This window comes from Penicillium vulpinum (genome assembly GCF_028829585.1).
Source record: "Penicillium vulpinum strain IBT 29486 chromosome Unknown utg000002l_segment0_segment0, whole genome shotgun sequence".
Taxonomy (NCBI): domain Eukaryota; kingdom Fungi; phylum Ascomycota; class Eurotiomycetes; order Eurotiales; family Aspergillaceae; genus Penicillium; species Penicillium vulpinum.
In genome coordinates this window covers 2,560,460-2,573,627 of record NW_026643242.1, presented here as the reverse complement: position 1 = coordinate 2,573,627, position 13,168 = coordinate 2,560,460, and the positions used below count along the sequence as shown (strand labels likewise).

Below are 13,168 nucleotides of genomic sequence, written 5' to 3'. Positions count from 1 at the left end.
CTTTTTTTTCTTCTTTCATAGTGCCGCGGGCGGTCTGATGGGCGGTCTGACTTGTGTATCGGCAATAAAGTTACCCGCCAGGGCTGGCCGCTTCAAGTTATCGCGAGATTACACTACAACATATCCCATCTCTTTTTTATCGCATCACCGAATCCCCTTCGAGGTTTTTTTGATACAGCAATTACTAATAATGGCACTTCCCCCAGCTGAGAAGAAGGAGCCTATGGAGGGTAAGTTCGTCCCTCGTGGGTCCAGTGACTAATTGCTAAATTATCTGTGTAGCGCAGATCAAGTCCGTGGACATGGTAAGGACACTCATGCGAAACAACCGTGATCAATTGATTCTGACATACTTTTAAGACTGAGGATATGCAGCAGGAGGCTATTGCCCTTGGTATGAAATATTGAGAGCACCCTGGATGAACAAGGCTAACCTACCCCTCAGCCATCGAGGCCACTGAGAAGTTCAGAGTTGAAAAGGTATGCGCGCTCCTCAACCACTGGATATGGACGTGATACTCACAATTTATAGGATATTGCTCAGTACATCAAGAAAGAGGTTCGCCAATCCTACCCATCCCGATCGCATTCCTAACCCCATACATCAGTTCGATTCGCGCAAGGGAGCTACCTGGCACTGCGTGGTTGGCCGTAACTTTGGAAGCTTCGTTACCCATGGTTTGTGGATGCCAAAACCCTCATGTCAACAACCAGACACTAATCATATGATCAACAGAGACTAAGCATTTCATCTACTTCTACCTCGGCCACTGCGCAATTCTGCTCTTCAAGACCCAGTAAATGCGATTGATATGTCTAGGCTCGACGTGCTGCACTGTTGTTGGGGTGATATCCGGAGAAATGCGTTTTCAAGCGATTATTTTGTCTTCAAATAATATTAAGTCTATGGGGCTGTTATCCTATGGTGAACAACCATGAGTGAATTAAGCGCGTCTGCCTAAAATACGTAAAAGAAGCAAAAAAATACGTGCCTGAGTCTAGGCCTTCAGTAAAGCTTCATACACTACAAAGTACATAAAGGTACTTTGTATCCAAGGATATATAATCGCCGACACTACGGGTCCCTGCTGGAATAGATAATCACATGTGCTTTTATACAACCAATCACGCGCCACCATATACAATGTCACGTGCTACTTGCCAAGATCGTGCCAAGCCACAGCGCCACACCCCCAATGCAGCTGCCTTCGTCTTTGATTGACCTTCAATTCCTCAAATAGTTCTCGGCCCTCGGTTGATTCTCTTTGGTAGTTGTGTGCCGACTTCTCAGTATCTGACTCTCACTATGGCTTTCTGTATTACATTTGGCACGCATGGTAAGTCGTCTTCAAATGTTGTTTTGACCCACGACCCAGAAACCAGAGTGGACCCTGTCCCTGAAGTTATATCCAGTGACGGGTAACTGTACTCTGGAGGCTGCAGATTTACCCGGTAATATTGAGCGAGATAGTATTAACCATAACTACAGAGTTCTCGTCTAGGCTTGAGGGCTACGAGCATGTTCGCGCATACTGTTACAACTGTAAGTTCTGACGTCAGTGGTCTATTGACCCTGTTGCAGATGGTTTATTGATACTTCGCTTTTAGGCCAACATTGGAATGGGCACTGTGTCACCCGATGGTATGTTCCTGCCCCAGAGTACCAGAGCAACACTGGAGATTATGTTGAACTTGACTAATACTTATTACAGGCCGTTTTTCACGGTTTGCTTTATTGTAAGTTCATGCTTGCCTAAATCTTCTTGAGAAAAAGCTCAAGATATCTAATTTTTAACTCGCTGCAGCCATTGATTCCTCTCGCTTTCCACAAGTACAAGGTAAATGCACTTCTACCAACCGCATCCTAGCTCTACTATTAACGCACTATATAGGAGGTCCAATGCTACACATGCCGTTTCACCCAAGACCTACGGTAGGCTCCATCCAGAAATAATCAAGTGCCATCGGCTTAGTAGGATGTACTAATAATGGATGTATCAGTGACCGGCCTGACATCACGCCTGATACACGACCTCCAGCAGGTATGCAATATGGCATCCAGCCGCCTCCCCAAGTCCAAGGAGGCTGGCAGCAACAGCCCCCTCTACAGCCTCCGCCTCAAGCGCAAGGTGGACTTGGATACAAATGAGTTTCCAAAGATGTTCAAATTCCACTAGCATGAAGACGCAGCGATTGTTGCGGGGATTTGAGGCAGAAAGAGGGGTTTAGCAGGAGAGGCATGTTCTAGCTTGATATCGCAGATTTATCCTTTGGCGTTAAGCACGTTTTTATTTTGTTTTTTTTTTGCTATCATATCCCAAATTTCTTATTTGATCAGTCTGGCATCTTTTCTTCCTCATAATGAATATACATGGTTGTAAAAAGAAAAAGCAATCAAGAAGGTCCTGAGGTAAACAACCAGGAAAGCCTCAGGAAACCACACTATCAACAAAGAACAGCATTGAAGAGAAGAAGTGTCTCGGAAATCCTTGGACATCAGAGAGCTATCTCTGTAAAAAGCAAGAAAAAAAGATGGCTCAAAGAGCACGGGTGTTCGGCTCCTGATCGGTCAATGGGGAACCCAAGAAAGTACAGTCTGTATCCATAGCGGTCGTGGGGGTACTAAGTCCCATGCGGGTCTGTTCCGGGCCACAACATACTTCGTGCCATTAGACTAGGACCGAGGCCCCAATCTAGTTTCAGCCTAACCTGGACCGCGTCAAAGATCCCATCAGAGTCCTCAGGGTACCTTCACTGGACAACAGGGACCACGATGTGCAACGTGGAACCTGGAGCGCTGAGAAGGGAAGACAGAAGAAGAGAGAGAGAAATAGGAAGGGGCAGGTATTTATATTTTTCCAGTAGCTGGGGGTGGGTGACGAGTTACAACCCAAAAAGAAAGCACCCAGTGGCTTAAGGCGATGGGGGAACTAGGGCGACAGGATTCAAAATGGTTCTATCATGATTGAAACACACAGTGAATAGATTTCAAATTCCTTATTATACATAAAATGATTATTTTATTCAGATAAATTAAGTAATAGTAGGGGTATAAACAGCCGTAAACAAGATATTAAAGCAACAGCAAGGCGCAAAAACAAGCACCAGTAAAGGTATCACCAGCACCATCCTCAAAGCTCCCTCTCCGAGCCCTGCTTATCCTTTTCCGCAAGCATCTCCGTTGGCGTCACCACACCAGAAGGCGTAGCCACATCATCAGCTCCAGTCCTCGTCCCCCGGTAAACCTTGGGCTTCCTCCCAACAAGATCAAGCGACATCATCCGCACAACACGAACGATACTCGACCGTCCCTCGTACAGCGGGAACACCACAACACCAAACATAGTGAAGAACAACCAAATAATTCCAACAACCACCCAGCCCGTGAAGAACTTCTTGCTGAACACATACGAAGTCCCGTACATTGGGATCGGCCAGAGGATGAGCATTGCAAATGCCATGAAGATTGTCAGCGTGCGCGCGTATAGTGCCGCGCGGTTGAGCAGGCGTGTCTCTTCTTCGCTCTCGGCTTGCGTGGGACCAGCCTCGCCTGGAACTAGTTCGAGGTCGACGTTGGCGGCGGCGGCGACATCTGTGTCATCGACCTTGCGGATTGCGCGCATTGATTCATAGTCATAGTTCTGTCGGCCAAAGGCGTAGGTGAAGATTGGGACGAAGACTAGTGGGCTGAGAAGAGCGGCGACGTTGCCGGCTAGCATGGGGTAACTGGGGTGGTTTGTTAGATTCAGGTTTGCAGCATGGATGATGGGAGGGGAATGCTTACTTGGAGCCAGTGGTTTCGACGGTTAGGACTCCGTATTGTTTCTTTGCGGTTACCAGCCAGGCAATGAGGGAGACTGCCAGACCAAGGGGTGGTGATAAGGCTGCTGCGATGCGGTTTTGGTCCTTCCAGAGGAGGGTCATGGCGCCGGGGAAGACTGCAGAAGAGATTATCACGCCCATCAGCAGGTAAAGATATCCCATGCCGATGCCGGCGTAGTAGAGGCCTGTCGCAAAGCCTGCCATGATGATTGAGTAGACGATGCAAGTCATGTGCGAAATCCAGACAAGTCTCTTGCCCTTGGCGTCGGGGTCGATGTAGGCCGCGTAGATATCGTAGGTGAAGATCGAGGAAACGGCGATCAGCTGCGCTGAGAACGCGGATGTCACAGCCATGAAGATCATCAGGGTTGTAGCTACGGCACCGCTATAGCCGAGCAACTTGACAGCTGCGAAGGGGAGTACTAGTCCGGCGGACACGTCGCCGGAGCTCAAGCGCTGCGGGCCCTCTAGTGCCAGTGCAGAGAGGCCCATTGTGGTTGCGCATAGCCAGGGAATTGCGAACCAGCAGAGGCCGCCAATAACGTATCCTGGGAATGCATGGACGGGACTGGCAGCGATAGCCTTGTTGTAGTAGCCATTATCTAAGAAGACTGTGCCAAAATTTCCAACTAGGTTGATGATCCAAAAGATGCCACCTTCCTTAGAGCGCATAGTTAGATAACTACCTTCTGCGTTACCCTCAATAGGGTGACGCTTGGAGGCTGTAACTAGCGCATCATACACCTTTGATGGAGATCCCAGCTCGGCATTTGTAGCATAAGCGGAGAAGGCGAAGAGGAAGATGACAACCAGAATTACCACAGTGTGCAAGTAATCCGTGATGAAAGTAGCCTTAATGCCACCGAAGAGAGTGTAGAGTACCACGCCAATTGGGAGCAGGAAGCAGGCTGCCGCAGTGGGCACTCCCGTCAAGGATGTCATCACGGCCGATCCACCAGTGAGCAGCATCGCAGTAACCAGGATGTTTGTCATCAAGCAAAAGACTATAAACACAATGTGTACAATGGTTCCATAGCGAGCGCGGATAACTTCCAAGAAGGTGTGCGCGTTCGGCGCACGGCGTTTCAGCTCGATGGCTATCGTTGCGAAAAGGAGAATCTGGACAGTGGCGCCTATTGATACACACAACATGTTAGATATGGTGTTTTCCATATCATACTCATACAGCTGGAACTTACCTGATGCGTAGAAAAATGGACCAGAGACACCATATTGGTATGCAACTGCAGATGACTGGAGAAGGGTTGCAGCCCAAGTCCAACTACTGACAACGGCGGCAGCAACCAGTCCTGATTTTACGGATCGGCCTGCAGTTGAGAACATCTCAGATGTCTGGACTTCATTCTGATAACTGTATGGAGATATTTTGTCAGCTCGTGTGACTGGTATCTATTGAGGTATAGAGACGCACCGTTTCAATGCCCAAGTGATAAAGATCATGAGCAGGGCAAAGGCAAAGCCTAGTCCCAGAATAATTCCATATCCAAAACTCTGTGACAAGGGCGCCGTGAAAATAACCCCGTCAGACGACATGTCGTAGACGTGAATAACCAGGGACTTGGAAAGAGTTTGTATCCGACAACAGAGGGATAAATGTGAAAGATATTGGCAATGTGCCTCAAATTAGGAATCAGTGACTAATATTCCAATTGACTTGGAAAGTACGTCTTATAAACCTTTCCAATATTGACTGTATGCAAGCTCCCCAGACCCGGCAGATACCAACCTCATATAGGGCCGGACGCACAGCATCAAATGCATGGTGCGGACCCCAGCTCCGAATTCGCACCTCAAACACAGCATGATGATCCTTCCAAGGTTGATCTGAGCTTAGATAGGGATGCAGCGTTTTGATTGCCAGATAAGGGCAGCATGCTCTCGTAATGCCATGGCGCGCAAGGCAGGGATACGGGCCGTCTGGGTACGGAGTGCGGAGTACGCCACTAGAATTGGAGCACGAACATCCTGATGGAGCACTACGCAAAGATGTCAAAAAGTCACTTTGATGTGAAGAAAAAGGTTTCAACCAGGGGTATACGTACGGTCGGTCATTGGTTGGTGCTGGTTGTTATCAGTCACCCTTCTACTTAGCTCTGATACTTATGGTTTGGTGGTTGTGATTGGCTGGAGAATATAGATAAGAATTTAGTCGGCAAACTCGCGCTGCTAGGGATAGACACTAGGGATAGACTCTAGACAATAGACTCTAGACACTAGACGTATATTAACCGGTGAAACTTGTGTTGAAAGGATCTACCTATGTGGGGATATCGGGTTCCCCCGGCTCCAAAGAGGCTCTCGGGCTGATCAAGATATGCTTGGCAGGTTTACTCATTCTTATTATTTTCTTTATTTTCCGAGATCCACTATCTCCATACACTTTATACTTATGTTTTATATTATATATCATGTTGACATTTGTACGGAGAATAGACAATCTCAATTAAGCTTTGGTTTGACTGAACTTCGTTATCATATACTCCCGATCTCGGAAGGCTGCTTATTCTCACACTGTGTCAAGCCATAAACTTATTAAATGCACGATTTATCGAATTGTTGAACGGTAGGAATTGAAAAGATACACATATCTGTCTCTTTTGGGCGTATTGCTTTTCTGTTTCACGCCCAGAGCGCCTATTATATATAAATGTGGATATGTATAGCGAGAGTATGTGGAGTTATCCATGAGGAATACGATTTATGTTTGACAAATTATAAGTATGGGATAAAGATTCAGCAAATATCCATGCACCTATTACATAGTACAGCTTATATCTAGCTGTGGTTGACGGGAAAAAACTACTAGATATGAAGATAGTGGGGACAATAATCCAACTCCACTGGATTGTACCTTAATTTGAGATGGACCCTACCTATCTAGCTATACGTAACCACCCAGTTGATAGTAAATCTCAAGCATATTGAGCTCGCTTGCAGTTATGTAATTTGACATCCCCCTGCTGGTCTTCCTCAAGCTACATTTGCAGTAACCATATCATCACTAGAGTCTACAACCAAGTGTATATTCCAGAGAGATAGACGCCATATGCAGGGAGGAAGGGTATAATTTATCATAGAGGAAATGTAGAGGGCAGTTGTACAGTGACTACAATTTTGTGGGTTGGACTCCATATATAGCCCTATGAGTGCCTGGTTACCCCTCCATGCATTCCTTTGTTAGCTATTCCTATAAAACCTCAATATTCCCCAGAACAAGTTCATCTCTGTCTTCTTTCCTCAACTTTATTTATAATCTTTGTTATAGAAAGATATAGTAATAATTTCTAGCCATAAGTTTCTTGCTTTCATTCGCATCACTACCATTTCATGGCCGGGTTTGATACTCTGGTATGCTCCACTGGCTCTTGTTTCGTTAGATGATCTCTGCTGACAATGATAGTGGGATCTATCTCCCAGCTTTGACACCCACTCCTAGAATCAGTTGAACCTTTCCCGCAGAGGAGTCTCGAGGACTGCATGTGTTGGTTAATTCTTGACTGACGATTATTTCCCCCATAAATATGGATCAGTTCGCCGTATCTGACGGTCTGTCAGTGAATAATCCATCTTTGAATTTTATCCTCGACACAAATAAGTATTCTGAAATATATCACCTAAAACGCCCCGAGCGGATATCCGATTACAGTCGACATGTTGGTGATGCGTTGACTTGAAACAGTATCGGCCCTACTGGCTGCAGTGCCATGCTTTGTTGGTATATTGAGGATTGTATGGGTTGCCTTTCTTGCTAGAGAAGGAGGACGAAAGCGATCGGAACAGTACTCTCTTCATACGACAGTGTTGATAGTCCACAGTCATAGGTTGCAGGACGTACTTATGCTGGCCGTGCAACCAAAATTTGCCCAACAGATCTAATCATTGGAAAGAGCCACTTCCTTGAAGAATGAGCACTCATCGCCTAACCCAAGAACCCAAATTCTGGGAAGAATATGTACCTCGGCACAGATGAGGTTGGATAGATTTTGGTATCATTGAAGGCACTGAGACAATTCATACGAATACAACGTGCTCAAAGCTGGACAGGACCTTGCCATACTGTGATAAGATCCAATATTATGCGACAGACAGACTTGTCCCACGCACCCGTCTTTCGGACCCGGTACAACTATAAAAATACCAATGGAGATCTCGGTACTGCCATTTCTTATGGCAGAGCCCCAATTCATGTTGAACGCCAGCTAGTGAAATAAAACCATTCCTTGTGAAGGCATACATCCCGTATGGAGATCGATAATAGAGAGCGATGGCGGTGACATGTATGGGGAGGGGGGTTTCTTATTTCAAATGCTGCACAGTCATGCTTTACTGGAAAACCGCGTTCCAACATTGGAAGGTTATCCATGCTGACAAACTGGAACCATTGCAAGGGCGAAAATTTTGTAGCATCATGCTCGAACAAAGCATATTGTTATCGGATATCACTTCCTTCGCGAGGAAGTTGCTTCCAGTGCAGTAAGCTGCAACCCAACACCAAATTGCTGATGGTTCGAAACATTTCGTCAGCTCGTTGAGCGGCTAGCCCTGAAGGGTTACGTACGGTTATTAAGAGAGACGGGTGATAACAAATGACTTTAACTGTACATGATAACTTTACGATTCCTGGGGATGGCAGGTTTATGGGGGATGAATCATGTTGACCTATGGTGGAAGATGTTGGAGATCTCTCATAGTTACATGGCTTTCTGTAGTAGAGGATTCTTACCGCCGATTTCTTTCCGCCCCCTTTTACAGTTCTACACCACATAGAATATCTCTATCTGTTTGTTGCTGTTCCCAGTAACGGGAGCTAAGCAAGGCATATTCTTTGCCATGACCTTAGGCATAAAGTACTGAGTGATTCAATGACAAGGGAATGGTGGATTGGGCCTTCTCCCACGGAGACAACATAGGGCATCGGTTAAGTATATGCCTTGGTGCATTGCCTCTAGCATTGAATGGGGAAGAGAGCCTATTCACTATTCCATGTACTCCGAATCACGCAAGATTCAAGGATCTAGGTGAGGTAAACTGGCGAAAAGCCTGATAGTCTACAGAGTTACAAGAAAAGCAAACTCAATGCCAGGAACAGATTCAATCAAGTCTTTATATTATACAGACAAACGTCCGGATAGAACAAACACCAGCATGCTTCGGTCCAAGCTGCCACAGCCACAGCTCGTTCCAGCGCGTGATATCGCCAGGAAACGAGCCAATGGACACAACACAGACAAGTCAAAACGGAGACACGAACAGACCAGTTCTATCCAGAATAACCTATACGGCAGATAGGTTGTTGGGTAACTCTCTTTTGCAACGCAAATGAAAACACTACACACATCAAAATGAAAACGGAAACGGAAACGGAGTCATGCCAGTTGTTTCGGAAGGGTTGATTTGGTTCCAGCGCCACCAACGAGAAATGGCCCAAGGGTCACGGGGTATAGGAGTGGGCAAATAAGGCGGGAGGAGAGGAAGATTCGAGTTCGGGGAGCGCGCAGCCAACGCCCGGGATAGATAGATAGTACGCAGCAATCTCACGGGATATCAATTGCGCAATTGAAACTGATCAAGTATTTAAGCGGAGAACTTGCGGGTGATCTTGGCGATGACTAGCGAGAATAAAGCATATTAGCAACTAATTCAACGATAACTCCAAACATCCATTTCATCTCTAGTAATGATTCCTTACCATGAAGACCAACAACCGAGAAAATGAATCCCAGGCTCAGGACCAGGACAACAACAGGGTCGATGCGGAGACCGGGGCTCTCGTCGGTGTACAGCTTGAGCATGGTGCCGGATGAGCCACCGGCGCCGGCAGAGCGGGTGGAGCTGGGGCGGGCGTTACGCAGGGTCTCCTTGTGGTCGGCAGCGGCACGGCGACGCATGGCAGCGCGAGGACCGCCGGGGGTCGAGGGAGAGGAAGGACGGCCGACAGAGTTGCCAGTGGCTGCGGCGACACCTGACTTTGAGTCAGGGCCGGACTCGGCGCCGGAGGTGAGGGGGGATGCTGGGCGGGGGGAGGCCTAGTGGTGCATTGTGTTAGTTGTGGGATTGAGGAATCAGCCAGAGGATTCGCAATGGATTGCGTTGGTAATGGATGGGGGCAAGCTGGCTTGATCGTCGGATGGGTGGTTGATGGAGTTCGGTTCCGGAAAGATGGACTTACCATTGTGATTAATTGAATGTGGAAGAGTGTACTGAGAAAAAAAAAGGTATTAAAAGAAAGATGGAATGACAGTTCAAGAAGAAAGGAAAGGAGGAGCTTGAGAGGGTCTGAAAGGGAGGTTTGCGGAGTTGAGGCCACGATCGCGGTTTCTTAGGTAATACCGTATTTGACTTGTCAACCCCGGGTGTTGGGGGCGAATTGGGTGATAATTACCAGTATTTACAATACAAAAAGGATCCACCAATCAAAACGACTCGGCGCACATGACTACAATAGCACAACTCATCTACAAGATCTTAGCGAGTGAATATCCATGGATGTAATTTGGCCTTAATATAAGCCTACGAGAACATTTGAAGTCGCGATCCTTGACATTCAGATATACCAGTGAATAGAAATACTAGTTTTTCAATGCCACCATCAAATATGTATCTATACAAATTATGACAAGTTTGACTGTTCTGGAATCAATTCTATTAATATGGCAGCTATTAAGATACAATCCATGTGTCTAGTCCATTGGATTTATAAGAAAGACTAGCTCACATTCATCGGGGGAAAAAAGCATTAATAGCTGTCGTAAGACATGGAGAACACTTCTGGGAATCAAATCATCCAGATAACGCCGTCGGTGCACTCGTGTAGGGGTATGGGGGCATGGGGTATGGATATGAACATGTAAATAAAACCAAGGAAAGTAGAATCACAGGAATTTTTGGACGGCTCAGAGCCAGGGGAAATGAGAAATGGTGGACAGAGCAGATTCGGCGGAGAAGAGGTATCGTACTGAACCGAAAGCCCAGAAGCAAGAAAACAAAAAGACAAAGAGATCAGGCTAAATTTCAAGGTGTTCACACAAACACGAAGTGCACAGATTAGAAAAGACGGGCGCTCCAAAATTCAACGCCCCGGGAAATTACTTATAGAAACATCACCCTTTTCCACACGGAAATGATCAGTCGATCATCATCCGGGATGGTACCTGGGAAAGGTTTGAAGAGAGCTCGGTTGTCTTTTCTGCTTCCTTGGTCTTTTTCTTGTTGATGTGAGGCTTCAAACCGCGGTTGAAGTTGTGGACGCACAGGCAGGCGTTAATGATAGTGATCACAATCAAAATTAGGGTGATGATGGCAAAGAAGGTCATCGATGGTCGAGCAGGCAGGTATTTGAAGTAAGTCGTCGGGGAGTACATTCGGATCAGCTTGAAGCAGAAATACGCCATCGCGGCGAATAAGAGGAGCTAGTAAAATTATTAGAAGCTAAATCGATATTGCTAGTGTAGTTGACTCACAATGATGGTGATCATGCCAACCATGGACTCTCGTCGCACAAACCAGGCGCCACAGACCAGAATGAGAATGGTCACGGGAATGGCAGCCACTGTAAGCGCAAATTCAACGTCCATGCTGGTTGAGGAGACCAAAACTAGGAACTGGACGGTAAAGCCCAGGAAGAAAAAGAAATCGAATTTCAAGAGAGCGATATAAATCTGGTTCGCGACCCGTTAGTCCTGTTGGTGATAGGGAGGTCGAACAAAACACAAACCTGGTAGGTGAGATAGCGACGCTTCATTTGAAGATCAGCACTGATATGCTTGTAGATTGTCCATGCAAACTCATCGTAGAGCTTATAGGCGACGAAAGTCATCAATAATGTCCCCAGCGCCACAATGCATGGAATAATGATTAGGAACGGCTCAGACTGAACCCAGACAATCGGACTGATCATCTTCATCAAGGCCAATGTGGAGACAGCCTCTCGAATTTGTTTTACTTGGACGGCCCCGTAAATCAGAAGGCCAACATTGCAGATACACAGTCCGATGACCTGGATTGTATTCTTCATGCGCAGAGCATCATACACCAGCACAAGCTCGTAAAGGAAACCGAAACCGTATAAGGCGAGGAAAGTAGGGATAGTTTTCGAAGCGGGACTGTTGTTTGGGAGTTCCTGAATTTGAAAATTTGCGAAGATGTAACTAGAAAAACGCAATGTTAATAGTGATTTCCGAAGTCCGCTTCGGCGGGGTTCGTACCTTTCAAGGCCGAGTGTTACGATTGTTTGAACGAGTGTGATGACCGCAAAGGACCACGTCCAAAGCGTATTTGGGAGATACATTCTGGGATTCGGGGTCGCAGGGGTGACGTTGGCGTATCCTTCGCGTGCGCGAAACCCCCCTGGACCTCGCCGAAAGGCGGGATCGAATGACCCCCCTAAGAGAGATGCGCGCGACCCGTGTGAAGGAATCTTGCCGAGGGGCTCCGTGGTGGAGCTCAAGTCGGCGGAGAGGTGAGGTAAAGACACGCTGGCGATGTGACCACCTGACGGTGGCTTTCGCTTTATAAGTCCGGTGGGAAATAGGCCCTGTACGGGGGGAAATGGCAGATTAAAACACCCGGTGGCTCGTGTGTTTCTGTGGCTTGGCAATTTAGTTGGCAAGTCGGGATTCGTCAGGAGATACGACTAGACGCAGAAAAGCCTCAACAAGGGCATCCGGCCGTCAATCAAACTGCTTGAACCAGTTGATTCGAATTAAAGATAGACGATGATTTCTCTTTTGTTCCGTTGTTTGTTGGAGTTTTTTTTTGTGTCCCGCGGAGTTCCGAGTTTCGAGTTTGTCTGGCGGGAGGTAGAGGGAATGTGTTGTGGCAGCGACCGTACAGTAAATGTAACCGTTCAAGAAAAAGGGATGAGAGAATATGGAACGAGTGACAGAAAAGAAGTGTTGAAGAAGGAAAAAAAAGGCCAGGCTTTGAGACGGGAGAGAGAAAGTAGGGGCACATCTGGGGTTCAACCAGAGTTGTCCACATACCATGGGGCGGGTCACCCACCCTGGGCATTACACAGTATGCAGGCTACAATATACCAACACTATAAAAGCACTATGTACAACATATGGAGTTATACTACCCCGTAACTAGTAAAGCACAAGCCCTGGACCTCGGATTTAGCCTGCTTACTACAAAAGATTCTAGACAGCCAGTTTCTCCAGTGACCCAAATGAAGCACTATTTCTGCATTCCAACGCCTTTTTTCTCCTGAATCGGCAGTGGAGTATTAAAGGACCCATCGACATGCGACAGGTACCAAACTTAGTCGAGTCCAGACTCTTTTTCTTTCGAAATTTTTTTTTGCTTCTTCTTTTTGTTCTTATAT

General features: G+C 46.8%; 5 protein-coding genes across 5 annotated transcripts; 2 read left to right on the top strand and 3 right to left on the bottom strand.

Moving 5' to 3' along the window:
* Positions 1 to 190: 190 nt before the first annotated feature.
* Positions 191 to 801, top strand: N7479_004029 (dynein light chain DYN2; the record flags this gene model as incomplete). The annotated part of the gene is made up of 7 exons (XM_057251726.1): positions 191 to 230; positions 283 to 305; positions 361 to 394; positions 446 to 480; positions 533 to 559; positions 609 to 678; positions 737 to 801. The coding sequence occupies 7 exons, from the start codon at positions 191 to 193 to the stop codon at positions 799 to 801; spliced, it is 294 nt and encodes a 97-aa protein (XP_057111051.1).
* A 505-nt stretch (positions 802 to 1,306) lies between these two features.
* On the top strand, positions 1,307 to 2,149 carry N7479_004028 (rhodopsin family protein; the record flags this gene model as incomplete). Its single annotated transcript, XM_057251725.1, has 7 exons — positions 1,307 to 1,337; positions 1,490 to 1,543; positions 1,609 to 1,642; positions 1,713 to 1,737; positions 1,806 to 1,838; positions 1,893 to 1,933; positions 2,002 to 2,149. The coding sequence occupies 7 exons, from the start codon at positions 1,307 to 1,309 to the stop codon at positions 2,147 to 2,149; spliced, it is 366 nt and encodes a 121-aa protein (XP_057111050.1).
* A 982-nt stretch (positions 2,150 to 3,131) lies between these two features.
* Positions 3,132 to 5,376, bottom strand: N7479_004027 (sodium:solute symporter family protein; the record flags this gene model as incomplete). The annotated part of the gene is made up of 4 exons (XM_057251724.1): positions 3,132 to 3,726; positions 3,785 to 4,955; positions 5,022 to 5,194; positions 5,255 to 5,376. The coding sequence occupies 4 exons, from the start codon at positions 5,374 to 5,376 to the stop codon at positions 3,132 to 3,134; spliced, it is 2,061 nt and encodes a 686-aa protein (XP_057111049.1).
* Positions 5,377 to 9,417: 4,041 nt separating this feature from the next.
* On the bottom strand, positions 9,418 to 10,015 carry N7479_004026 (SEC61-beta family protein; the record flags this gene model as incomplete). Its single annotated transcript, XM_057251723.1, has 3 exons — positions 9,418 to 9,452; positions 9,533 to 9,869; positions 10,013 to 10,015. The coding sequence occupies 3 exons, from the start codon at positions 10,013 to 10,015 to the stop codon at positions 9,418 to 9,420; spliced, it is 375 nt and encodes a 124-aa protein (XP_057111048.1).
* A 952-nt stretch (positions 10,016 to 10,967) lies between these two features.
* N7479_004025 (uncharacterized protein) lies at positions 10,968 to 12,376 on the bottom strand (the record flags this gene model as incomplete). Its single annotated transcript, XM_057251722.1, has 4 exons — positions 10,968 to 11,252; positions 11,304 to 11,501; positions 11,558 to 11,990; positions 12,048 to 12,376. Coding segments are annotated over 4 exons (1,245 nt in total), but the record flags the coding sequence as incomplete, so codon positions are not given.
* Between the last annotated feature and the right edge of the window lie 792 nt (positions 12,377 to 13,168).